Consider the following 27,566-nt stretch of genomic DNA (forward strand, 5'->3'; position numbering starts at 1 on the left):
CAAGCTTTTGGTTTTGCTTCCCGAGTGATGGGTTCATAGGACACGGCACTACCAGGGTGCTGGACTGAGGGAGGGGGAACATGGAACAATCCAGTGTGCTGTGCCAAATCAGCTCCTCTTGAGGAAAACTCATACTGAAGTCAAGAGATGTTCAGCTTGAGTGCAGAGAAGGAATTGCACTTGGGTACTTAGAGGATGGTTTGTAACTCAAATGTAAAGCCAGGTTTGCTGTAAGCTGCATGCATTTGTGCCTTGCAACCCAGAATTTCCAAGATTTTTTCTTGTTTCTTTGAATTGATTGCAAACCCTCTGGGATGGGATCACTCTTATGCATCTGGGCAGCGCCTAGAGCGTATCCTGACTGCTGATGGTGGCAAAATGGGACACTGCAGAGGGACAGGCAGCACAGCTCTCCATCCAGGAGTGGCAGCTGCAACTTCCCAGTGCAAGGACTTGAGAAGGAAACCAGCAATCTCCGGCAGGATTTCCCAGCTGCAGAGAGGGAGAGAGACCCCTGTGAAGCACAAGGAGTTAATGTTAGCCAGAGAGCTACAGGGGGATAATAAGCCCTTCCAAAAGTTTAGGGGGGATGGTAATGCTGGAGGGAAAGTAGGCCACTCCCTAATGAGGGGAGTGGTGGTGTTAATTACGTCTGGAAATGGCCTGAGCTGCTGAAATTCATCTTCAGCACAAAACGATCAGGAAAGTAGGATCAGGCAATTAGGAAAGTGGGGTGGGGGGGTGGAACAGTGTAAAAATAGCTTGTGTAATTAAGAGCAGAGAAGGGACCATCTGAAGTAGTGGCAAACGGTGCAGAGGGCTCCTGCCTCTGCTGAGGGCCCTGGTCCCGGGCTGCGGGCCGGAGCAGTCACTGCACAGGGTGAGCAGGAGGCCCAGCTCTGCCAGGGCTGCTGGGCTCTGGACACTTCCCATGCCTCGCACCTCGCTCCCGGCAGTGCCGCTGCCACCCTGTGCTCCCAAATCCCTGGGAACTGGCTGAGCTGGGGGGCGAGAGCGGCGAGAGAGGGAGCAGTTCCAGTGCCCCGGTGCTGGGGGCACAGGCAGCCCTGGCACAGCTGCCCGCGGGCTGTGCTCTGGAAGGCAGAGATGTTGTCTCTCCCTGCGGCTGATTTGTGGAAGAAAACGAACTCCACAACTTTAGTGAAAGTTGTAAAGCCACAATGTTTATTACAGCGCTGGATCCTGCGGCTGATTTGTGGAAGAAAACGAACTCCACAACTTTTGTGAAAGTTGTAAAGCCGCAATGTTTATTACAGCGCTGGACGCGTGTGGGGATCGTTCGCCTTAAATGACATGCCTACCTCTGGGAGCTCCAGATCCTTTTTAATCTCCCTTTCTAATCCATATGCGTGCAATTTCACAACAGGTTCGTGCATATTCATTGTACTGATTTTGGTTACATTTGCCACTAGTGTTTTACCAGGAAGAACTCCTGGGTCATCCTGCCCTGTCCCTGCAGCAGTCTCTCCATCTGTTTGAGAGTTCAAGGAGCCTCCCTTATCTGTGTCCTTTGGCTGAAGCAGTTTCTTCGAGCATAGGCTTTTTGCGAGAACAAGCAGTCAGACCAAACAGCTATGTTTGCAAGCTAAAGACTTAATTTGAAGATATACATTTCACCAAAATAGGAATGGATTTCTACTCTGGAAAATTCCCACTCTGTCTCACAGCCTCCTGCTGTGGTTCTGGCTGCCAGGGTGCCTGTGTCCTGCTCGGCACAGGGTGCCAGTGGGGAGTGCTCCCCTTTCACCCCTTCCCCAGTTTATGGGGCCATGTATAGTGGGGAAAAGCCCAGCCTTACTCTGATATTCAGCCCCAGCTCTGCAGCTGCTGCTGACGTCCGTGCTGGTTAGTACATAATGTTGGTGAATAATAATACCTGACCCAGTAGAACAAGAAGTCTTTTATCAAACACATTTAAAGAAAAATGACAGTCCGTGTAGCATGTAATAGAATGGATGATAAATCACAAAATGGGGAAAAACAATTGTTACTCCTGCTGCTACGAGTTCCCGTTCAGGAGGTCCATAAGTTATGTTTTTGATGACATAAATATAATGAAGTTCTCTGGAAATGCTGACCAGAAGTCAATATACAACTCAGTCCTAAGAAGTTTCCTAATAATACCTCTGTTTGTTTTAGGTAATAGATCTGTTCACGTGTATCTCTCCTTTTAAGTGCTGTGATATGATACTATGATGAAGTTACAATATGGAGCTTGACTAAAATGGCATTATCAGAAATGTCACCCCCTAACAAATTAGCAGTTGTGATGTTTGCCCTCTGGTTACAAAACCTTGTTCCTTTTGTCTTTTGCTATAACTTTATAATAACAAAGCCTGTGATGTAAATGTCTTCAGGGTATGTTTCCAGTAGCAAAGTGTGAAACTTGTTTCAGTGGGGATATGGGGGGGGAACAGACTTCTTTAAAATTCAAGACAAAGGATTTTTCGCCTTGAGCATTCCAGTTGCAGCTGCTGTTGATACCCACATGTCTGGTTATGTAATCCACAATCTTTAAAATTGACAAACAAAACAAAAAAATCCCCCCAGAAATGTAGTTACTAATTTCTCTGGAGATTGATTTATGGTGGAGAGGTTGCAGATTTCAAATTAGAGAGGTGCTTTTTGTGTTTACAGCTGTAGAGCCTGGGATCAAGCAATAAAATGGAATGAGGGTTTGGATTTTTTTATTTTTTTTAACTGAAAATAGAAATTCACAGGTCTTACTCCAAAGCCAGCACAAAGACCTCCATTGGGTCCTATGTTTTTCCTTCAACAGGGCATAGGAAGAATTGCAAATTTTAAAAGAAATATAGAAAAAATCCCCTCAGGCCTCAAAGCTGTGGCTGATCCCTGTGTGGTAGCAGGGCCAGGGGGAGCTCCTGTCTCTGGCTCACCAAGGGAGAGATATTCCTGAGACTGTCCCCAAACCTCTGCTGGTGACAGCAGGACAGGCATTGTCTCACTCTAAAGTACACCTGGCTCCAGTTCTGCCCTTGTTGGACTGCTCTGTGCAGGTGGGAGAAGATCTTGATGGGAGCTTCTCCTCCCTGTCCTTTGCCAGTGTTCCCAAAGGAGTCAGTGAAGGGGCACGAGCCAGCCTGGGTGTGCAGGGCTTTGGGCAGGACATGAGAGAAGGTGAGCCCTGGGTATCCAGGAGCAGATGGGAAAAAGGGATGGTGGGTTGGGAGGGCATGAGGAGCTATGATCAGCACATGCATGAGTTTGTGTGCATGGCTGTCAAGCCAGCTGTGTAGGAGGGTTTGGGGCTGGGCTTCTCTGCCATGGGGGTTTGTTTTACCATGCCAGCATGTTCATGGTTAATAATTGTTGCCATCACCCTTCCTGGGAATCAAAGAATGAGCTAATTTGTGCTCCTCAGGAGCAGTACCTGCCTTCATTTCAACAAAGGAAACCGAGACAGTCTTTGGTTAGATATAACTAAGTGTTGCTTTTTATTTTTAAGATGCCACAGAGAAAACTTAGAGTGTAGAAGCTTAATCCATAATGGTGACACTTCACTTATCCAGGCAACTGGGAAGTGCTTAAACAGTGAAGCCTGTGGCTTAATTATTTACCTGTGGCTTAATTGGGTGTAATTCTACTGAAGAGTCTGTTTATTTTCCTATGGAGAGGCTCTAAGATGCCTCTAAATGAAAATGTTACTGGTCTCTACCTGTGTGCCCCTTGACTTCAGTAGCACAGAGCTCATTTAAATATGCAGAAACCTATAAAAAGCATGTTTTCTCTGGTGCAATCAGCCTATGTTTTCCTCTGGTTCTGCAGCTGGGAATGCACATTAAGAAGTGAGAAAACCCCTCCCATATTTCTGTACACATTGCTCTGCTCAAACCTGGCACAAGAACTATTGCTTGGCAAGAGAGACTCCCCAGAGGGGAGAGAAAATATTGGACCCTCCTGGAAATGTCTCTAGAGTGATCCTACACTGCACCAAAGGTCTTTGGAGCAAGAGTCTAGGTGCGCTTAGGGAGGCTCATGCTCATCTCTTGTTGGTACTCCACATGCTTTTCATCCTCTGCAAATTCCATGCTGGTAATTTTTTCTGCCCCAGAGCTGGGAAGGATCCTTTATGCAGGATCAGATACTCAAAAGTTTTTCTCCTATTGGTGTGTCTGTGGATATTTGCTGTTTATATTCCAGGCACAAACCTCTGGTGAATAGAGGCAGACCAGGGGCTCTACCCTGGCCACTCATCCTTATTTAGATGACCCTTTTGACTTCAGTGTGTTACTCCTGCATGCCTAAGAATAGTTTTCCTTTGTGAGAGGTTAGAGGGTTGAATACCAGGGCTTTCCATTTGCATATCTTGGTTAGAGTCTAAACTGTTCCTTGCATCCAAGCGTGTGGAAAATCTCTTCCTCCTGTTCTGCCAATGTTAAGTCCTAGGAAAAGATTTTTATCTTGAATATCCATTTAATTCAAACTAAATGTGCTCATATACATTCTGGCTAGGTTTTCAATTCAGAAGGCTGATTTTTCTTCTCCCCATTCCCCCTCCTTTACACAGAGGCTCATACCAGGAACTTGTTTTTTGAATATCTGTAGGCAATTTCCTTGTAGTACTTGGACCTCCAAGCTTCCTTGGACTTCTACAACAACAGAAGCTTTATATCATTGGTTTTTCACCCCAAAATGCTTAGTTTCTATTAACAACCTCACAAAAGGGCAGTGTATTGCTACGTGGTGATCCCAATGATAAATGAAGCACATTATATGTGAAGTAAAGGCTCTATTTATCCTTGTGCTTTTTTTTTTCCTAAGTCCCAGCAGGTTTAATGTGAGTAGCTTTTGATGACCTTCGTAACAAATCAAGAGTAAACCTCAGTGCATTCTCACAAAGGTAGACAGCATTGCAGACATTTTTTAAATTGAAAGAACAATAACAGCAACGAGCTCTATTAGTAGTATTTGATAATGCAAAAAAAGTTAATGTTCACTGAAAGCCAGGTGCCAGCACTGTTTGATTGTTTACCAACACAGTCATAAAGAAACAGAGTTATTAAAGGATCTGAAATCACTCAGTAATTCAGCTGCTGACGTTGATGGATGGAACTTGGCTGTTCCTCTTTGCTAAAGCTGCTGACTGGATAAATGTTTTATTCATGGAGCCCAGGGCAGGAAGGGATGCCAAAGGTTTAAGAATATTTTAAGAAACTCTTTGAGATGTCAAGCAAGTTAGCAGGTGTTGTTAAGCAAAGGAGCTGAAGTACTACATTTAAACATAACTGAGCTCTCAACATATACAACAACAATACATCAAAAGCCAGGATGCAATTCTTGTCTTGAGCAGTATATAGAATGATGAGTTGGGAATACAAGTCCTTTTATTTCCTGCACCTTTGTACCTTCAGTCATCTCACAGCCTTGTCTCTTTGAGCATTGTTATACCAAAGGGAATTTTCACACATCACGCTGTGAATTTAGGCTTGGAAACAAATAAATATTTAGATACTAAACCCTACAAGGTCACATATTTATATCAAGGACAAAATGTGGTGACAATGTTCATGGAAATTGCAGCCAGGAACAAACAGTTTGGGTCAGAATAAATGAACTCTGCCTGACTGTTCAGTGGGAGAAGTTGTTCAAAATGGTAGTTATCAAAAGGCTCTTATCAAAATACAGTGTAATGAGAAATTTCCCTTTATCCTCTTCACCACCCCCTTGCCTTCTGTTTGTCCCAGGGCAATGTCTGCCAGCAGCAAGTCTAGAACTCCTCATCTTTTTGGTAGAGTTTTGCAGCAGTGAAGGACTGACTTGTGATTTAAATGATTATTTTAAATGCCTTGATTTTGTTTTACAATAATTCAGATCTGGATCCATTGTTGAATTTTGTAAAACAAACAAAAAAAAATAATAATTCAAGGATCTGTTTTGAATAAAGAATTTTAATGAAGAGATCCTTACCCCCACAATCTCCTGACCGGGCAAGTGTTTGAATATTTCATAATCAATATTAATAACTTCTTTTAAGTTGCTGCAGTCTCATAAGAGCAGAACAGATGAGCTCTTGATGGAAGTGAACTGTCAGTCCGAACACTGTGACATTAGAAAATAGCTCCATTTCCAAGTCTACCTGTGTGAAATGTCCTTTCTTGCCAAGGGAGCAGCAAAGTATAGTTTAAATGTGGCTTATTATGACATCTCATGAGTATAAAAATTGGGAAGGGTATTAAAAATGAATAATTAAAACTGGAGACTGATAGATAATGGCAAATAAAAAGCAGGTAACTACTGCGCTCCCTCTGCCCTTTTGATTTGCAGAGATTCAGTGCTAAAGACCAAAAGCACATTTCTCATGGGCCCCTGCTAAAATTCTAATCCAATAGACTGACAGTGAAAAATACTGTCCAAAAAAAAGCTGTCAAGATGTATCAAAATAAGTCATAATATTACCTCCCTTTATCTGTCAAAGGCATTGATTATTTTCAATAGAGGAGCCCTCTGACAGTTGTTGAAACTGAAAAATCCTGTGTTGGAACGTTTTGGTTGACACATGTCACTATTTCTTAAACAGATAAGTAAAATATGTTATTTTTGACTCCCTGTAAGAACAAGTGTGTTTATGTAGTATTTTATGAAGGATAAATAATGCAGAAAGAAAGGAATATGCATTAGCACTGCATTTTCTCAGCTATTTGTATCAGTGGGTATTTTGTTGCATCTTTCAAAAATGTTCTTTGCATAAAATAATGTGTTCCTTTGGTGGCTGTGATACATTGCAGGGATTTTCTAAGGTACCCTGAAGTAATTCAGATAATCACTGAACCATATTGGTGCTATTCTTGGTTGCAGCTGTCAGTTCACTGTTGACTAGGCTGAACTTCTGTTTCCCACCAGCCACACGTCCCTAGCAGTGATTCAGACATGAATGTCCTGCCAAATGCCCGCTTGTATTGCACATGGACAAACTGAGAAGGGCAAAAAAAGGCCTGCATCTGGGACTTTCTGCCAGATTTTGGAGTGAAACTGGGGCTGAGCCTCTTCCCAAACTCTTTCTGTACCTGTCAGTTTTCAAGCCCTGGCTTACAGGTGTTGGCTTTGCAATCCTGCAGGGCGTGTTTAGCAGAAAGGAAAGCTTTCCAGCTCAGTTCTTCTGTTTGGAAATAGGGACCTCTTTCCAGCCGAAACCTTAGCAAATGGAAAATGCTTCCAGTATGGTGCCTTGGGAGGGGATTGTTGAGTGGCAGAGCCATTGTGACTTGCCAGCACCATCCAGAAGGTGAGAACTGGCTGAGGCAGCAGCAGCAGCCAGAGACAGGCTAATACCCTGGTAGACAGTTTATTATTCATTAGCACATATTGTACTTCCTCCTAAATATAATTCAGCCTACACTTGTATCACATTAAGGTAACACTAAATCTTTCTGTAATTTGAAGGAAATACTACTCCCAGCTGTTGCTGCAGAAGTGAACTAAACAAAATCCGAAGAGGTGCTAAAGGAACAACCATAAAACTCCAACTGCATTTGGCACACATCTCCTTTGGTGCTGTTTATCACAGAAGTGGTTGGAAGCAAAACTCTATGCTTATGAACATGATGATTTTGTGCTCCTGGCATCTCACACCTTGGGGATTACTGTGCCAAAATGAAGCAAGCTCTCAGACTCCTCAGGAACTTGAGCTCTTTGCTGCTTGTGGGGGAGCGGGGTGACTGATGAACTGAGCACTGAAGTTCCTGGAGCAGGTTGTCTTGAGGGACACAACAGTCCAATAATTTGACTGCTGGTGAAAATGAGGTGCACAGGGACTGAACTTCAAAGACATCTGGGTGCCTAATTCTGTCTCAGTGTAACAGAAGTGGGGCCCTAAACTCCAGGGATGAGCTGGCCTGTGTAGCCTGGCTCTGCCTGCACCAACTGGACCTGAATGAAGGCCAGCATTTAAACAGCTTCTCTGCTGCAAGCTTGTCCTAAGAGCCATAAGCTCTTGTCATTTTGGTTTGCATTTTTACAGCATTTAGTGGGATAAGGTCCTTACCCATGTGGCTGCTCAGGAGCTGTCAAGATGAATTACTATTAATGGTAACAATAATAAAAATAAACAAGTGTAAATAGGGATAGCGACAGGCTCAGTGTTCTGACAGACCTGGAAAGCTTTGATCTTGTGTTGGTAGAGATCAGGATGTGCTGCCTCCCCAGATGACAGGCTTGGGTGGAGGAAAGAAAAAAGAGCTGTAAACATTGCCTGTAAATTTGTGCTTCCACCATCCTCCTCAGACTCCCTCCCCCATTAGCTCTGATGATTTACTAAGAGTGTGTGTCTAAGTACCAGCAAAAAACCAACTCTGAAATTAACCCCAGCAAACTTACAGTCTCACACCTGACCCCAGAAGTATGCTGTGCTGATCATCCAAGTGGTAATAGATGGCTCAGTGTAAAGCAGAGGAGAAATGTGCCATTAAAAGGGAAGCAGGGGCTGAGCTGCTGAGTGGTGACAGCCGTGAAAAGACACAAACCAGCGTGGGGTTCTGACAGGGTGTTGTGTTCCGAAGATAGAGACGCAAAGAGAGGAAAAAGAAAAAAAGGGGTGTCTGTGCATATGGCCAAAAAGGAGTTTTAGCATAAGCCAGAAATTACAGTGTGTGGTTGGGCTGCCTGTTGGGGAGTGAAGCACCAGCCTTGGGGGGCTGGCACTGCCCTAAAGCCTCCTGGATAAAGAGAAAGTGCTGCAGGAATCTGACTGGCAGCAGGTGCTACCCATTGTCCATGGAAATGAACTGAGGACAGGGAAGGAGCCTAACTTACAAAGAAGTGGCAGACTGTAATTTTTGTCTATGTGCAGATTCGGTTTCTGAGCAAATCAGATTTATGCTTCTTTCAGACAATTTTGCTAATAAGCCAATGACTCAGAGCCCGCAGCAGATGGGATTCTTTAGCTGAGGTAGAAACTATTGCTTTTGTCCTAAAAAGAAAGTTGCTATTTTTCCTTTCTAGAAAACTGATCTCTGGAAAATGTGATGATTTTTCCTTCCCATCAGAAACACAGCTTTTTAAAAGAACACCCAGCTATGCTTATAGACTCATCTAATATGCAGAAATTCTCATTAGAAGAAAGTTACTTGTGACAACTTAGTATGTCATATGGTGGTGAAAATATTATTTAAAATAAATTCCTGTAATTAATAATATCCCAGAAGCCACTGCTAGCAGCCTCAGCACCAACTGGTGATTTGTGGTGAGCTCTGCAGGTGTCTGAACAGCAAGATGCCTTCCTGCAGAAGGCTGCTGCCAAGAACTTGGGAATATTTCTGTGATGGGAAGAGAGCTGTTTATCTGCTTCCATGCCTTTGGTCACTGATTTCATACCCAAGTGGAGACCAGTGAGGAGTGGAATTCCTTGGAGGTTGGTGTTGAGACCGCAGCTGTGAATATTCCTGTTGGCTGAACCTCTACAAAGGCAGGCTGAGAGAGATGGGGTTATTCAGCCTTGTGAAGGTTTTGGGTACCCAAAGGGTCTATGAGGGAGTGGAGGGGGACTTGTTCCAAGGATGTGTAGTGATGGGACAGGAGGAAATGCATTTAAACTGAGGGTGGGTTTATATTAGACATCAAGAAGTTCTTATGGTGAGGGTGGTGAGGCATTGGCACAAGTTGCTCAGAGAAACTCTGGATGCTCCATCCCTGGGAGTCTTCAAGACCAGACTGGATAGGAGAGAGGTGTCCCTGCCCATGGCAGGGGCTTTGGAAGTGGGTGATCTTTAAGCTGCCTTCCAACCCAAACCATTCTGTAATGAAATCCTTGGAAAGGGACATCCATCTAGATGAGAAACTGCTGAAGATTCCCTTCACTTCTTTTCTTCCCCCTGTAGATGTTCAAAAACTCGATTCCCTCTAAAGTAATTCAGCTTCTTTTTTTTTTCTCTGACAGAAAAACATCCACTCTATAGGAAGTTTCTGATGGATGGCAGGAAGCATGAATATATCATTATAAAAAGACATTCTGAATTCAAAAACCTTATGTAGTCTGAATTTCACTGAGGGGTATTTCTTTACACAGGCTATAGAAGTGTGTGGTACAAGGGGTGGTGAAACCTTTCCTGACATTGTTTTGTTTAAATCCCTTTGAAGACTGTCATGTTCACCTTTCTTGAAAATTGTGTTACAGCAGCCAGAGGAGGAGGGTTTGTTTGGCTTGGTGATGTGCATGTGAATTCACCTGGGAAGTGACAGAGGCTTTACTACTTCCCGCTTTGTAGACTTGTGGTGCAGGTACAGAAAGTCAAGGTTTGAGATTTTAAAACGGTTTAAAAATCAATTAGGTTTTAATTTATGTTATGATACATGCATTCTTTGAAAATCATGTCTCTGTGGAGAGCTTCAGTAATTACATATACAGACATTTGTATGGCAGGCAACCCTTGAGCCTGTACTTAGTATTTTATGATAATCTGAAAAAAGTAAGTAGCAAATTGCTGAATTTGATGCTCCAAAATTTAATCAAATCTAAGTGTGACTAAGAATTTCCTTTGAATTTACAAAGGCTGTATTAATCAAAATACTGATAATAAAATGCAATGTGAGTAAAAGGAAGTTACTGTTAATTGGATGGAACAGTTGATTGTCTAATGGGGTGAGCCTCAAAACAAAAAAATATCTCAAAGAGCTCAATGGAAAACATCTGCTGAGGTCTGAGCAGTGATCAGGAAAGCATAAATATAAAATGGCATGACATTAATTTGTTGAATAGAGGACAACACTGAAAATATGACAGTGTTGTTCTAGGGATGGTGATGTGGCCTCACCTTGAGAAGCATGCTTAGTTTGGTTACCCTAATTAAAAAATGATAGAGCAGGAAATAGAAAAGGTTCAGTGAAGGGCAGCAAACCTAATCAGAAGCATAGAAAATACTTTAGAGGGACGATTTGCATGCAGCAGAGACTGCAAAGGTTAAGTCTGTTTATTTTAGGCAGAGCAATACATGGGACGTGCCACTGAGAGACAGGCCGTGATGGATATAAATAAAACCATGGCTTTTTCCTTTCTTGGATAAGAACGAGAGACATAAAATTAAATTTGAAGTCAATGCATTGAACAGCTTTGATAGGAAGCACTCTTAACCTAAGTTTTAATTACCCTGTGGGACTCATTGCCACAAGGCAGGATATTGAGACTGACAGCCTGGCATTGTTTGTATGATTGGCAACACCATCTCCACTTGGGTGGGATGCAGCTCCATCCCTTGCACTTTGGGCTGTGTGCTGCACACAGCTTATCCCCCAGGCATGCTGGTATACAATTCTCCTTTATGGGATTTTACAGGGCCTTTTGAAGCAGCTGGCACATGTTGGTCTCTAGGCCATTGCTTGACTCCAGGACTTTGAATTCTGTGTTCGTGACAAGGACTGGGTAATAATTCCTGGATTAGAAAAACAACTGCAGATATTTGGATTGTTGTGGTTTCACCCCACCTCACCTTTTGGACTTCCCTCTGAGTTGACTGAGTACATCAGCTTTGAGGAGAGGTTTTGGCTTCCCATAGAAGGTGTCCATTTGCCCATTCTGGATCGATTTATTTTGCTTTCTTTGTCCTCTTAATAGCTTTCATCCCTTACAGTCTTTAATTATTGCACATTTTGGACTTTTTCACTCCAAACCAGCTGCCATCAATAAACTGGTCCAGTAATTATTTCTCTGGCTTCAGAAAATGGCTATCGTGAAGTCAGAGGCAGTAGGAACAGGTGGGCTGCAGAATGCCTGTTTGATTTGGTAAACAGCATTAAAAAATTGGCACTCTGAGTTCCTCCCTGTAACAGACCAGTTCTACAGCTTTTGTTGATCACATGCTGCATGTTTTCTAGTGCCACAGCATACGTTCTTTGCAATTGCAAGACATTAATTGCTTTTTTGGTTTTCTTTTGAAAATGTAGAAAGTTAAAAACATAGGAAATATCCGTGGGATGGAAATCCTTCAAATGTACATTGGTGTTTGGTTGGGTAGAGCCCTTTGGGAAAAGGAAAAGGTACAGATGGGTTGATAAAGTCAGAGCAGGCTGTGCCTGGGGTGCAGCACCAGCACAGATGCTCTGCTCTGTACAGCTCCAACTCTGTGCCCAAAAATTGTGCTCTGAGGTACTTTGTGCTTGTAGGACAGTTTAGCCTAATGCAGAGCTGGTAATGTGGCATGCAGGAGTCCTGCAGTCTGTTCTTGGCTCTGCTCAGGCCCCCTGGCTGAGCTTAGGGAAGTCACTGCAGAAACCTCAGTTCTTTCCAGAATGGGGATTAGGAACCTCCTGTCCTACAGAATGGCTCTGTGAGCTGCTGGGGAACAGTGAGACTAAATTCGGGGTGAGCTGGTTCCTGCTCCTCCTGAGGATGGGGCTGTGCATGGGGCCATGTTGGGGTGCAGTCACCCCCAGCAGCCCCCAGTGCTGTGGCTGCCAGCTTTCCTGCCCCTCACAGCATCACACTGAGCTTCAGTAGCAAATAACACATCTGGGCTTCTCTGTTCATCTCTTCTTCCTGTAGTCTCAGATTCTATCCCATATAACCCGTAAACAGCCACATTTGGAACTGTTGTTTTCCACCGGGGCTCTCTGTAATGAGGTCCTGCAGAAAGGGCTTTGTAAGGAGCTGATACTGAGGGGCTCAGAGGAGGCCGTGGCTAATGAGAGAAACAGTCCTGTTCCTAAATAAGATCTAGGGGACTTCAGTTCCCTTGCTATCCTCTCCACATTGCCTGGAGAGCAAACTTCATCCCTCTGGGAGAGGAGGCAGAAGCTGCTCCTCCTGAGAGCACTGAGCAAAATTCATTCTCCACTGCAGGTCACAAAGGAGCAAGTAAATAGATTCCTCTGTTATTCTCCCCTTGGAGTGGCTGAGAAGTGGGGACAGTGGATTTGTTCCTCCTGCCACTGCTTAGCATTAGGGTATATATGTGGGGATCCTGTGCCATGAAGGATAGGAGAGAAACTCCTGGGGGGCTCCCCCTGCCCCTCAGATGAGAGATTTGCTTCTTCCTAGCATAGCAATGTGGTGATTCTTCATCTTAAGGGCAAGCTGGATGACAAAAGTGGGCCAATACCAGCCTTGTATGAAACCTGGTGGATTTTAAACAGAAGAGAACTGTGTTCCTGCTCACACAGACATCTAAAGATCCTGTTGTTCTGCTTCCCATGCTAGCAGTGCAGCTGTTAAAGCTCTGGAACATTTTTGGACAAAGAGTACAATGTTCCTGCGAGACTTTAAAAATGAATTAATAGAACATTGATTTAACTCACTGGCTTTTTGCAATGCCTTTATTTCCAGGCAGTAAAAGTCTACTTGCCAGTTGTCCAGCCAGAAGCCAGTATCTATAAAAACCTGCCCCAGGCAGTTCGTGGAGGGCCTTGGTTAATTAAGATATGCATTATCATATCTGCTGTGGGCTGCTTGTGAGAGAATGTAAAAAGCACAACTAGACAACTGTCTTTTCCTCCTGTTTTGAGACTCATTCTTGATCCCACTGTGATTGCCAGCAGCAGACAAGGAACACAGCCAGAAGAGTGAAAATTAATAGTGGTGACATCTGAAATCTCCATCCGTGAGCTTAAAAGCATGCCTGCTTTAGATGGAGCCTTTATTTGCAGGGGGCAGCAGCTCATTCCCCTAGTATGAGTGCTGGAAAATTTAAAAATAGAGTGTGAAGACCCCTGCTGCCATTCTGCACAAGGCTTCAGACAGCACGTGGACTTCTTTGTGATCAAAAGGGATATGTCCTGTTGTCTATGTAACTGTGTCTGTTCGGGCATATGCATTCTACAGAGTGGCTGTTCTTAATAATCAAGGGTAAAATGGTATCCTCAGGAGTTTCTCCTCAAGTATTATAGGTGTTTGGTTCTCGACACACAGTTTTAGTGAATGAGAAAGCAGCAGTGCTTTGTTCTCAGGCTTCATCTTCCCCTTTGCCACCTTTCTTCTCTCACAGGAACTCTGCTTCCCTCCCTCTGGCTGACTTGCACTAGGGCATAAGCCATCCTTGTCCTCCCCAGGGGACTTTCCCTGCCTGCACACCTTTTCTGCTGCCTGCCCAAAACCTCAGAGTGCCCAGGAAAGCCCTGCTGTGCATGTTTCACATTCCTCATGATGCAAAAAGTGGTTGGGAGCCAGCTGGCCTGGGAATGCATCTCCAAGCTCCACATGATGCAAAAGTGGTTGGGAGCCAGCTGGCCTGGGAATGCAGCAAACTCCAAGCTCCGGCACATCAGGTGTACTCTTTTCTTTGGAGATGAATGCATCAGGAGAGGTCTGCTGGGTATGGGCACGTGGTGCCAGTGAGATGCTCACTACCTCTTTCCTAGACCATCAAAACTTGTCTGGTTTCTTCAGCCTGCTATGGTTGAGTTGTGTTTGACCTAAAAAGGGGTTAGGGAGGGCTCTGAAGGCAGTCAGCAGCTTCCTGAGGCAGCTGTTCCCCAGGGAGGAAGGAAAGCTCCTAAGCCCTGGATAAAACGCTCATCACTTAGACAAATGTGCCGAGATCCTCAAATCCTCCCTAGAAATAGGGGATTTCAATATTAAATATAATTATGAAATGTCTATAGAGCTGCAGCTACAGATGGAGCTTTATGAGTGGTTTGAAGTAATGCTGCACCAGCATCAATTATCCCCGGCAACTGCACAAAGATATTTTTAGGGTGATATTTTCATTTTACAGCAGCACTCGGTCACTTGCAGCCACCAGCCAGGTGCCACCTCACCATTTGCACCCCAAGCATGCAGTGATCTCAGCAAAGCCTGGCCTGTCCTGTTCTCTTGTCTCAATAATCAACAGCTCAGATGAACATTTTCCTCTGTCTTGGCACCTCTGCTGTCAAAATCGCTGTGAATGAGGGAGCCTGCCTCTCTTTTCCTGCAGCTGTGAATATTAGCTACAGAGTAGCACTAAATCTTGTTTAAGCTACAGTAATTCCACCCAGTGATGAATGTCACTACCTGAATAATTTGGGTAATTTCCTGCAGCTCTAGTGTACTAGCAGAGAAATGAATGTTAATTTACTGCTAATTTAGTATACTAACCCTTAATTAGCAATGAGCAAGCTCTGAAATATTTGATTCTGAAAGCTCATCAAACTTTTAACAGAAAAAAAAATTCTCCCCTCCCAGCTGAACTCTTCACTCTATTTGAGGTTATTAGCAAAATGCTATGGGTGTGCTGTTCATTACCTCTCACTAGGATATATGTGGCTGGGAACACCCCCATTTTCCACTCCTGCTGCAGAAATCCATTAAGAAGATTCTTGCTCTTATGCAATATTTTCAGCTGTGGTAGGGTGTTGCTGTGTGCAGAGATGTTGTAGCTTTACTGACAGCCAAGATTAATCATGGAATCATTCAGGTTGGAAAAGACCTTTAAGATCATTGAGTCCAACCGTAAGCCTTACACTAATTGCACAGATTATCAATGACTGGTGTCTAAAGAGGTGAGAGAAGGGCTGAGTGTGTCTAATGGGCTGGGCTGGTGCTGTGGGAGGCAGCACATGGTTCTGTGGAAAAGCTGGATGTGACATGACAAGATCATCTCCCACTTTTCTCTCTGGGCTGTTTCGCTCTTTTCCAGTCAGGTCTGGTATGTCCTACTCAGTTCTATAGATTTTAATTTTATTCTTTTTGTGTGATAATTTGCAGAATAAGGCACAGCACAGGCTGAGCAGGGGCCTGTGTGAGCAGAGCAGGGCATCACAAGCAGCCCTGCCTGTGAATGGAGTGTGTGCTTGGGGGTGAGTGCTGGTGGAAGGTGGTGGGGCAGGAGGAGAAGGGACTTGGGAAAGGAAATGAAAGAAAGATGTGCATGTCAGCTGAACTGCTGAAGCCAAGCCAAGCACTAAGCTGGGCAGTGGGCCAGGACATGACTTATCTGTGCCTCTGTATTGGTACTGGAGGAATTTTGCAGAGGAAAGACAGAACTGTCAGGTGAATTTTGCTATTGCTGGAGATGAAGCCAAGCAAAGCCCCATAATGCTGGGGTGCTCAGCTAATTGTCCAGCAGAAATTCTCCCTGCTGTGCGGGATTATTTGTGTGTCATGTGGCCCAAAAGCTCAGTGATGAGTGGAAGAGGTTTCAATGGTGAAGAAGGACACTGTGTGCCTTTCCTGTCCCCAGAAAAGGTAGAACAGCTTCTGAGGGGAGAGAGGGTGGGAACTGCTCATGGTGTGGTTTTATGCCCTGACTGGAGACAGGTTACCCAGCACCCATCACTGCAACTCGATTTCCTACAGCAAAAAATGAACTTTCCTGTTTCAATCTTCGCAGATTTATTATTCCAAAGTGCACTCCTGGTGTGGCTGCTTTGATGTTTCTGCCTGGGACCGCAGTATTTACCTGACATTTGTCAGTCCCCCTTGTTCTACTTTCCCTTCTGCCTCTTAGGCTCCTTTTCTGGCCTCCCATTGGTCACTTGGTGTGACAAGGACTGAATTTCTAGGGATTATCAAAAATGTCCTCTGTAATACAGGGTTCACTGAACAAAAATCAAGTCAGTCGAATCTTTCAAGAAGTTAGTGGGAAGGTCTTCTCCTGGAAATGACCAGTGCTGGATATTCAGAGAAGTGCCCATGGCAGATGAGCTCCAGTTTATCTGCTCTGAGGTTGGGTGTGTGCAAATTGAAGCCTGTCCAGCTGGGCCAGGAGCTGCTTCAGCTCCAGAGGGGCCAAAACCACCAAACTGCAGAGTTTCACAGCCTTGCCCAGTGCCTGGGCAGCCCCTGGCAGCACACAGCTCCTTCCTTGCATCCACAATGCCATGTTCCAGGTCCTCCCCACTGCCTTGAGAGCAACTCCAGCTTCCTCGAGAGGAATTCACAGTCAGACAAGTGCAAAAGATCTGTGCTGGGAAAGGAGCCCTTTCTAAGCTGGGGGAAGCTGTTGGATGACAAGCTGTTTTAAAATGTCAGCCAACCCTCTACTGACCATGTCCCTCTTCCCTTCTCTCCCTCTGTTTACCACTGTGTTTGTTGCCCCTCCTCAGGTCTCACCAAATTTCTCTGCAGCTGATGAACAACACAACAGAAAATCCAACACTTTTCTTCTTTATGTAAATGCCCCCATTCAGTGCCAGAGGGTACATTTCACCCCAAAGCTGACACCAGCACATGGATGACTCTCTTACTGTCAGTCCTTCATAGAAGTGCATGTTCAGGGGCTGAGATATACACAGATTTATGCAAATTCTACATCTTCCTTGCAGCAGTTCTCACCACTTTCTTTGCAGCTCATGTAGCTGTTTGGCAGGATAAACACCCAAATGCCTGGTTGTAATCCATCAGCATGGCAGGCACACCTCTTCCATGTCATTTTTCTGAGATGTTCTCTGTCTTTAGGAGATCAGCATTGCTCCATTAGTTGCTCCTCTGCTCCTGCCAGGAGAAGTGGGGAACTGTTTTATTTGCATATTAGGAAAAACAGATGAAAAATGGCTCTGTGTGCCTTCCATTCAGCTTTCTCTTTAAAACTTTTTTTGATTTGTTGAGCCTCTTCTTCACAGACTATAGTTTTCTCAAGGAAAATTTTGTCATTGCTAAATGAGCCATTCCACAAAATAGAGAAGAGAAATGTTGCCAGTCTGTGATCTTCTCCTGCACCTCTAGGCAGAAAATGACTGTGATGTTCTTGCACAAGTAAGGGGGATACATTCTCCACCCCACTTGGTGCTGCTGACCTTGTTGGAGAGCCAAACAACCATCTCTGTGTGCCTCTTTTTGGGAGGGGCAGATTCTTTACAAGGTCTATTCTTAACAGCTATTTTTTACCAAGTGTGAGCTGGGAGAACTCCTTACTTAGTCTTGTCTAGTTAGAGGCATATAAGAGCAGAATCTGACACCAAAATTAGCACTTAAAATGCATTATTTAAAGAAGTATGCACTTCCATATTTATGTGATGGCTGTTTTACTGCTGGAACACTTTAATAAGGGCATACATATTATGCTTTTCTTATCTGCACTGTTTTATTTAGACTCAAAAGCTGAGACTCACCTGACCTGATGTAGTTGTGTTCATCTTAATTTGGACATGTAGTTTCTACCACAGTCAGTGAGAAGAAGCTGGTACTTTAGAGATGTCATTTATCATCCAAAAAATAGTTGTGTGACAGCAGAGAGATTATTTCCAAAAGCACCTTTTCCATTCTTGTTCACAAAGGACATTTTGAGTTCTGGGCTTCGATGGGTCAAGTCTGTAGTAAAGTGAATACTACCCCACACCAGAGTCTTCTGCAGAACTCCAGGAAAGGAAGGGCCCTGGTGAAGTCAGGAGGACAAAACTTGAGTTTACCACATGAAAACTCTTGTGTGTGTGTGTGCTTTCTTAGTTGCTGTTTCATGTAACAGATATCTTTAGGATCTGTTTCACCACAGCCAAAGAGGGACCAGTAGTCAAGTTTACAGAGTGAGAATTGCTAACCCTGGAAACAGTGATTAAAGTAAAATTTAGAGCACAAGTTAAATAACCTGTGGGATGGGAGAAAGTCTAATGCACTGTTGTGGTCAGAAGTTACAGAGCAGATAATTGTGTATGTTGACAGGACTCTCAGTGAATTGGTGCTGCCCTAATATCTGTCACTGGGTGCAACTATGTCCTGAGCTTGAAAAGCATGAAGAGATGGAACAGCCTCAGAGGACCATCAGGGAGCTCATGGCCTGTTTTCATTCCCATTTAATTGAGAAAGTCTGGAAGATCACAGCCCCAGTAATGAAAACTCACTCACCATCTGTAAGTTCTTGTACAGGGAGCAAGGGCTTGCCAAATTGCCCTTGATCCAGCAGAGGGGAAGGCCAGCAGTGGGTGGAGTATGGAACTGAACACATCAGTGGTGGGAAGGAGCAGGGAGCCCCTGGTACAGCACACCCTGATGACACTGGCTTCTGATTCACTGCCAGTTTTATAATCAGGATGGGGTGTTTTTCCAGAAGAGCTGCTGTAGTTCAAAGAGGAATTAATTCAGGGAAGTTTGTGCTGTGCAGTAGGTCAATATAGCTGATCACAACAGACTCTATGGGAAAAAGGACTTTGTCTCCATAAATCATGGCTGTGGTTTCATCCAAATGGCTTGGAAGCAGGCTCTTGTTTACTAAGCTGTAAAGTCTTTAAGCAGAAATTTAAATTTTCTTTCTGGAAGCTCTTTAAAATTGATTCCCACAGTAAACCCAGCTTCAGGAAATCCAGGACAATGCCAGTTAATTAATTAAGGCGATTAACAAGTAAACTGGTGCTTCCTTTGGCTGTGGGCAAGCAGTTGGTATTTTAGCAAACTTTTCCTCATAATAATAGTAATATTTCTTGGGGCTGTCACACTGTCCTCCCCCACCTCCACCCTTTCTCAATTATGATTCTCTTCTTTTGATCATGGAAATGTTTTTTTCTTTATTTTTTTATTAATCTAAAATATGCTGCTTGGAGATGACATTTTGTGAAATGTTCATTTTAATTATACAGGGATGGTTATCACTGCAGGGATGTTGGCACTGGGTTTCGATTCAAAATCCTTCTTTTCTGCTGATTATATTGAGAAAGCTCTGCGAGCCTTAGGCACCTGAAAATTGTAATGCATCATTGTTCACTAGTGAGAGCAGCAGGGAGCAGAAATTAAAGCTGAAGTGGGAGGGCAATGTGGTGGCATCTAAATCAGCAGTCCATGAGGACGCTGGGCAGGCTGGCAGGCAGGTGAGCTGCTCCTGGGGGCTGTTCCCTGTGCACACACCAAGGGACCAGGCTGGTGGTAGTGCCCACCTGTAGAGGCCAGAGCCACGTGTCCCTCCTGCTTTGTTGGCTGCTAAAAGTGAGGGAGGAGTGGAGCCATGAAGGTTTTCCAGCTGGAGGAGCACGAGCACTACCCAGTGCAATGCCTGCCAGAGCTCATGGCTGGCCGTGGCTGTTTTGGCAGGGGTGTAGCCAAGCCTTGGGGTGTAGCACCAGGTCCCCACACAGCTGCAGAGCTGTGCCCCAGCTGTGTGTGAGGAGGGCAGGCCTCCATCCTCTGCTTGCTGCTGCCATCAGCCCCTCGGACACTCCCTGGCAGAGATTTGCCTTGCCAGCAGCAGGCTGGCAGAGAGCTGATGCTGGGTAAGGAGTAACCCTCTCAGGTGCACAAATAGAGGTTTCCTTTTCAAAAGACACTCTTGTGGCAGTGGTGTTTACTCTGGGCCAGCCTGCTCCTTCCTGCACATCTAATACTTCTGGAGGCTTTTATCCATCTCAGTGGGACTGCCTGAACAGCAAAGTGCTCCTTGACACAGGTAGGGGCGGTGTGATCGAAGCACGCAGCAGCGACTCCCCTCAGCTTACTGCTTTCCTGAGGAGATATGAAAACAAATGAGACTGGAGCAGTTTTTCATGTACCATGCCCAGGGCAGACATGTGAGACCTGCCCTGGGACTCAGGCAGGCAGCAGTGGCTCTCACCCATCCCACTGGATCCAAAACATGAACTGTGCTCATCCCTAGGCATGACTTTAAAACATTATTGCAGCTCTGAGAGATCCCCCTTGTCTTCAGGTAAATTTCCTTGGTGTCATTGCCTGGGTTTAGGTTTGGCCCAGGGTACCCACATTAGCATTTAGTGCACAGCCTGTCTAATGGATCCCACAGCCATAAGGGTTCTTACACACTGCAATACAGGCTCACAGGGAACTGAGACCCGAACTTAATGCTGAGCAAACATCTGACTAATGGCAGCCCCTTCCCTAAGGACTTTATATTAAATAGATTCCTCTTCAGATTATTAAAACTTCTGGTTTGCTGCTCTAGGTGAAGATAGAGCTGAGTAAATCATGCACGTTTTGGATCTGTAGTAAAAATGAAAAATTGGCGAGGTGGAATAAGCAGCCACAGTTGAGTGGCCAAAAAGAAATACTCTGTACTCTGAAAAAGTACTTAGTTTAGTTTTAGTGCTTTAATTTTTAAAACTGTCCTGTCTTTTAAAAACCTATCTCAATATTTAATTTTAAAATGGCATTTTAAAAATTAATGGTGCTGACAGTTTGTTTCCTTTTTGGGGCAAGACGAAAGGGAAGAGAGTGACAGAAACAACTCATTACAAGTCTTTTTTGTCCTTTCATTTTTGCTCTTCAAGAAATTTCATATTCAGAAAAATTAATAGATCTCCACTGGAATAATAACATAAAATGAGGCCTGTCTGTCTAATGCCACCCCACTGTTTTACTACCATGGAAAAGAAATAATGAATTTCATTCATAAATGTAAAAAGTGACTGTAAGTACTTGGTGTAAGCCACCACTGTTGCATCAGGCAACACAGGCAAACTGAGCTATTAACTGAGATAAAGCTGCACTAAAGGAAGGGGTCATTAGAAGATCAGCTGAAACGCCTTCATTATTAATAAAAGCTATTTCTATGTGTAAAGAGACTCCAAACATCTTTTAAAGGATGAAGTCTATATCACTCGGAGAAGAAAGCTCAGAAGTGAAAAGGTAACTCTGAACCCTTTTTTTCTTAGCACAAAACCCTCTTGATTTCTTGTGCAATAGGATGTTTTGCCTGACTGATATATCAGAGTGGGAGGGGGGTGGGCAGTGAGGGAGCTGCCATCACACAGCAGTTCCAGCTGGGCTTGCAGGAGAAACAGGTCCAGGATGGCAGAGTGCAGCTCCACAGGCTGGAGTGTGAAGGGCAGTGGGAGGATGCTGCTGCCCTGAGCAGAGGATTACAGGATCCCTTTATACTCTAGGGGAGCATAAAGGGCTGGTGGGGGAAGAAAAAAGAGCTGGTGCAGCTCAGGGCCTCATCTCAAAGCCCATGGTGTCAGTGGGAGTAGCAGAAGAAGGGCAGAGCTGCCTGACAGCCCTTTCCTTGTGCAGTGCCCTTTCCTGCAGCTCCACAGCTCCTGCGACTTTGGTTTGTTATAAAATGGAAAAGAATTATTAGCTAACTACGTGGAAAACTAATTAACCTATTGTAGCACAAATCCTGGCTTTGCTGTTAATCTCATTCAAGGATTCCTTCTGTCCTGTTTGGCCTGGAGATTAACACCAGGAGCAGCATGAGCTGGAAGTGTTCAGCACCTTTGAGAAAGAGACCACATGCAGGTAGCCTGCATTAAGGGATGCTGGAAAGTAATCCCCTGGCACATTAGCTCATGGCTGTGTGTGTTGGCAGAGATCAAGTCAGCAGTTCATGCTGAGCATCTGAATTCACAACAAAACCCAAATTCTGTAAAATAATGCTGGCTTTTTAAAATCCATATTTATTTCCTGCTTTCAGGCGCTTACGTAGGTATTGATCTGATCAATGTGAGTACCCTTTCGGACAAACAGGCTTCTTAAAATGCCTTAAAAGCTTCATTATTAGGATAATGGAACCAAAGTTAAAAACAAATCAAACAATGCACGTGTAAAAGGTTTCCCCCAGACAGCTTGAAAATAAATTGAAAACAAATTCAATTAAAATAACAATCAACCTTTTTGTTCCTTCAGTGGTATGATTTCTCTGAGGCAGGTATACAATGATAAGAGATTTCTTTGAAATGCTGAAGATAGCAAACCCATAGGCAAGCTATGACAGATCAAAGCAGTATTTGTGCTAAAGAACAGCCTGCTACTATTAAGTTTCAGGGCTGAAATGTTTCTTTTTTTTTTTTCTTCTAATTTTTTTCCTTTTCAGTCCCAGATGCTTTTGCATCTGTTACTGTTCTTTCCTCATGGCTTTTACTTCACTAAACCAGGCCCTAGATCTTGACCCAAAGGAAATGTCTTGTCAGAATTTCTTTTTACATGTAGCATTGTACATTCTGTGTTCTATATGACCGGAAGTTTCCTTTTTCTCTGCTTACTTTGTTACCCTTGACCTGGGATTTCTTTGTGCCATTAATCTTTTACACCCCAGCTGTAATGGAAGTGGGGCTGTGCTTGGAGCAGTGTTGGGAAGTGATGTGGCCAGAGGCTGGGCTGCGCAGCAGGGACTGGTCCTGCCTGGCCCAGGAATGGTGTGCCAGCAGTGCCAGCAGCACTGGGGCACTGAAAACAGGCTGCCAGCTCCTGTCATGGTACCCTTGAGGAGGTTTTGCTGTTGCACATAGAATTTCAAGTGGGCTGAGGATTTTGCTTCTCTGTTATTTGGCATCGTGCTTGTGACCCCACATCTGCAGTATTGTGTGCAAAGGTGAAAGTAATGAAGGCAGCTACTGATGAGCTGGGTTTTTTTTGTAAATAATTGTGCTGTATTTGCTCAGAGCAGTAAGGACATCCAGTTATTTACTGTTTTGTATGTGCCACAAAGCACCTTGGCCTTGCAGCCATTCTGGAAAAAACACATTTTCTGTTTTAACCAAGCACTGGCGCTGCAAGAACCATCCTTGTATTATCCATTGATGAGGTGCCCCTTGGGGTTGCCCATGTAGTGTGTTCCTGTAAAATAGGAGCCTCTCAGCCAGGCTGGTGATGCTTTGAGTAAATTACAGTGCTATCTACAGAGAGCACATGATGCTGTTTGCAGGAGAAACTTGCTGGTTTTGTTCACGCTTTTTGTTGCAAATTTGCTTGATGGCTACTCTTCTCTGCAAAGTACCTTTTAGTCTTGAAGAAGCTGATGGGCTCTCTGTTTTGAAGATCCACTAAAATGAGGTATGAAATACTCCCCTATTATCTAGTGTGTGTTGGGACATCATGTTCCCAGGGCTGTAACCAGAATGGGTTTGGATTGGTACTCTGCATGAGGTGAGTGTTCAGTTCCCTGTGTTGTCAGTGCACTGATTGGCAAGTAAGGGCCTATTACACTCTTTTAGAATGAGCAGAGGATTAGAGGGTTGAGGGCCATATCTTCATCTCCTTGTTGCTGCAGAAATATAGCCTGCTCCAAGAGCACCATGTTAGACACTGCAGGAAAGTGCTAATTGGGACAGGCTTGGATATTAGGGCAGAGCTCTGTGGTTTCATGAAAGCCAGACAAGGAGTTGGTTTTGCAACACTGATTTCAGCAAGCATTTTTAATTCTTCAGGAAAGCTGTTTCACTTGCTAGTTCTGTGCAGTGGTCAGGTTTAGAGCTACCTCTTATTTGGCTTGAAGGATGGGCTCACAGAAGTGTGGTTGTGGTCAAAGGAAGAGCCTGTCTTGTTCTGAATGCAAAGTATACTCCTTGTTATTCCAGGCACAGTCACTTCCACAATCACAGATTGTCTTTGGAGTCTTCACAATTGATTTTTATGCCCACTAATTACTGCCATGTCTGTTCCTTGGAAACCATGGGCAGTGAAGGTGCAGTTCATGGGCATTGAACTAAGTACAGTTTACACTGAGATGAGTTAATATCTGGAAGAATATTTGATTTTTAAATAGCTGAAGAGGTCTTGCAAGGTTGCTTGCTACTTTAAAAAATACTATGGTTGCAGTTACTGTTCTGCAACTTTGCTGTTTCTTTCCTCTTCACTACATGATCCAATCAAACTGCAAATCAGCTGGCACCAATTGCATATTACTCCAGCTCTGTGTTTTACTTGTTTTATTGAGGACTCCCAATAAAATGGGATTTTAAGATCATTTTGGATGATGTTTCCTTTCTGTTGACTCTTGTCAATAGGCCTGCCAGAATAAAAATATGAATTTGGGCTGGTGATGGGTTTATAACTGTGTTTGGATATCTCAAAGAAGAGCCAGAATATGGCACTAGTCAGGGTGAAAAAATCACTGTACTGCATTCTTCTGCAAAAGCAGCCAAATCTGAAGGATTTTCTAGACTACCAGAATAAGTTCAGGTAACAGGAAGATCTTGGTAATTAAACTGGTTGTACTGGGTGAGAATCCAATGGGAATATTGTATGGGTAAGATACATGGTGGGGATATCTGATGGTGATATCTGTTCTATGGCTGCAAGGCAAAGGGAAGCAAAACAGGTATTGGGTTTTTTTTGCTTTCAAACAAGTTTAATTTTTCCTAAGACTCTGTTTCTATACCTTCTGGAACATTATGCTCCTTTCAGTGATTGTCAAGCCTTTCTTTTTGAACATGCAGAACACAGATTTATATGAAATTGATGGGAGCACTTGTGATTAGGAGATAAACCCAGGCAAGCCAGCTCTTAACAGAGTCTTCTCTTTGGTTAACGCAAATCTTTGGACAAGTTTGAAATCTGAATCTCAATCTAAATTTCACAAATAACCTTTACTTTTCAAGTGGCTGAGCCAATGTTCCGGGTCCTGCAAGCACTGGCTCTGAATATCAAAGCTTGACCCCATCTACAATGATGGAAGAGAATCAGTTTATCCTTCTCTAGAGTGTAGCCATTCCTGGGTGAAATGGCAGGAGGCTCTTTTTAACAGCATAAAGCACAATTTTATGTGGAGAGCGAATGATTTCACAGCCTACTCTGAAAGTAATTAACAGAATCAGGGTGTAAACACTGGCTTCTGTGCTCTCTGAAGTAAACAAAATAAGAATTTATGCTATTGACCTTGTTAAGTAACTAACATTTTTCCTTCCCTGCAGTAGCTTTTGCTTTCTCCCACAGTTCAACCCCCCCGAGCCTGAGGCCGCTTGCTACACCAAAATGTTCAATCCCACATTTGAATAAAGTGAATAAATCCAGCCATACTGCTAAACATATGGTAAGTAATAGCATCATTAACAATAGCATAGTGCACATTTGACAACTGAAGGGATTTGGCTGCTTTGTGCCAGAGGAGTGACAGCAGAGGAGCAGTCCTGGCTGCTCCTGCCATCCTGTCCTGTCCCTCCCTCTGCCCCTGCCTTGACCTGCTTGAAAATTTGAAAAGCTGCCCATCTTCTTACCAGTGACTTGGGCTCTTATCTTACACTGTCAGCTGTGAGGCTCCATTTCACCTTAAATGTTGCTGTTTATTCTGCACAGGTGGAGATGAGAGTGTGGAGAGGAACAAATAAATGCCCTAAGCATCTGGTCAGGGCGATTGCTCCAGGGGATGCGTTGGCCCTGTCTGTCCATCCATGGCTGAGCACTTCTTGTAGCATTCAGACAGACTGTGACACTCCAGGGAAACCAGAAAGTCCAGCTGCTGCAGCATGGTCAGGAGCAGAGAGAACTGGCACGTGGTGTGTTCTCAGCTCTGAACTAAGGGACTGGCAGCCTGGGCCGTGTGGGGGGATGGTTGCAGTGGTGTGTGTTAATTTTGAACCTGTTCAGGAAAAGGCACATCACTTCCTTCACGCCCTCCCTGGCCTCTCCTGGAGGCACAGGGGCTGTTGTGGCAGTACAGCCCCAGAGGATGTGCACAAGATCCTGCCTCTCCTCTGCTCGCAGTGCTCCTGGTGGCTCCCTGCTGCAGGATGAGCCTTGCTCATGGGTTTGGGGAGTGCTCTGGCCCCCAGAACCTCAGGTATCAGTGTGGGTTGGCAGCCACTCTTTGCTGGCTTGTTCCTGTTCTTGCAGCAGTCACTGGTGGCCTCATAACCCCTGGCCCCTGCCTTCCCTGTTGCCCTCTCCTGCCCTGCTCCATCTTTGCTTCTCCTTCAAGATGTTCATGCTGTCTCAGTTGGGAGCCACTCTTTGCTGGCTTGTTCCTGTTCTTGCAGCAGTCACTGGTGGCCTCATAACCCCTGGCCCCTGCCTTCCCTGTTACCCTCTCCTGCCCTGATCTTTGCTTCTCCTCCAAGATGTTCTTGCTGTCTCTCATTTCCCCTTCTCTCCTTATCAGCTTTGAAGTCCATAAATGCATCAATCCCAATCCCTGTCCATCTCAGAGCTGTAGACCCAGGGATTTACCTCAGTTCTTGCAGGAAGACCAGGCTGGTGCCTTCTGTCCCTCCAAGGGCAGCTGACATTGGCCACTGTCACTGCCCATCACCCTGGGGCCTCAGCAGCAGGATGCCTTGTGCATTTGTTTCAGAAATGGTTTTATTTTGTACCTCCATGTTGTTGCTAATCTGGTGCCTCATGAAAACACCCACAGCCATATAAAACTTCTCCCTTTTTGATAGCCAGCTTTGCTAATTCTTTTAGACTCTTACCCCTGAAAACAGCAGATGGCTTCTGACCAAAAAGTCACTCCATCAATATAATGCTTAATGCTAGGGGATAAGACTGCTGCTTTACTATACATCCTGGATGCATAAACCCAGTTCACTTCATCATCTCTGAGCTCCCTTCACTTGCCACCTGTTATCCTGCTCCTGTGGATCAGTGTGCTCCCAGGGAATCTCTGTTTCCAGTGCTGTGGTGGGCAGTGCTCACTGCTCACCTGCAGCCTGAGCTGGCTCAAGGTGTGCAGCAGAGGCTTCTGCAAATGCTTCCTGCTGCAAGGGTTCTCCCCAAAACTTTGTCTGGCAATATTCATATCCCAAACTTCTGAGTTTAAAACCATCCCTGAGTGTTACAGATTGGTCACCAGGTCACCCAGTCCTTCTGTTTTGGTACTGCTCTCAAACTCTGCTGGCTGCTGAGGTAATAAAAAACCTCCAGAAATTACATTCTTTTGCTTCTTTATTTTCAGCAGAACATTTTGTGTAAAAATCAACATCATGTTGCAGCATTTGCAATCCAGATGTTGGTGCTTTTTGTTAATGAAAAAAGACCCTGAAGTTAATTGACTGTAAGGTGATGATATGTTAAAATGTAAAAAACAAAG

General features: G+C 44.4%; 1 protein-coding gene across 1 annotated transcript in view; it reads left to right on the top strand.

Moving 5' to 3' along the window:
* LOC120514099 overlaps nucleotides 1-26,313 on the top strand; it is a 38,596-nt gene extending 12,283 nt beyond the window's left edge. The window contains exons 3-4 of the mRNA XM_039734229.1: nucleotides 25,453-25,571; nucleotides 25,835-26,313. Coding sequence (XP_039590163.1) covers nucleotides 25,453-25,571; nucleotides 25,835-26,272 — 557 coding nt within the window. The 3' untranslated portion in view covers nucleotides 26,273-26,313. The remainder of the gene's footprint in view (nucleotides 1-25,452; nucleotides 25,572-25,834) is intronic.
* Nucleotides 26,314-27,566: the final 1,253 nt, after the last annotated feature.

Source organism: Passer montanus, unplaced genomic scaffold, assembly GCF_014805655.1.
Source record: "Passer montanus isolate IOZ18808 unplaced genomic scaffold, ASM1480565v1 scaffold9, whole genome shotgun sequence".
NCBI classification, from domain to species: domain Eukaryota; kingdom Metazoa; phylum Chordata; class Aves; order Passeriformes; family Passeridae; genus Passer; species Passer montanus.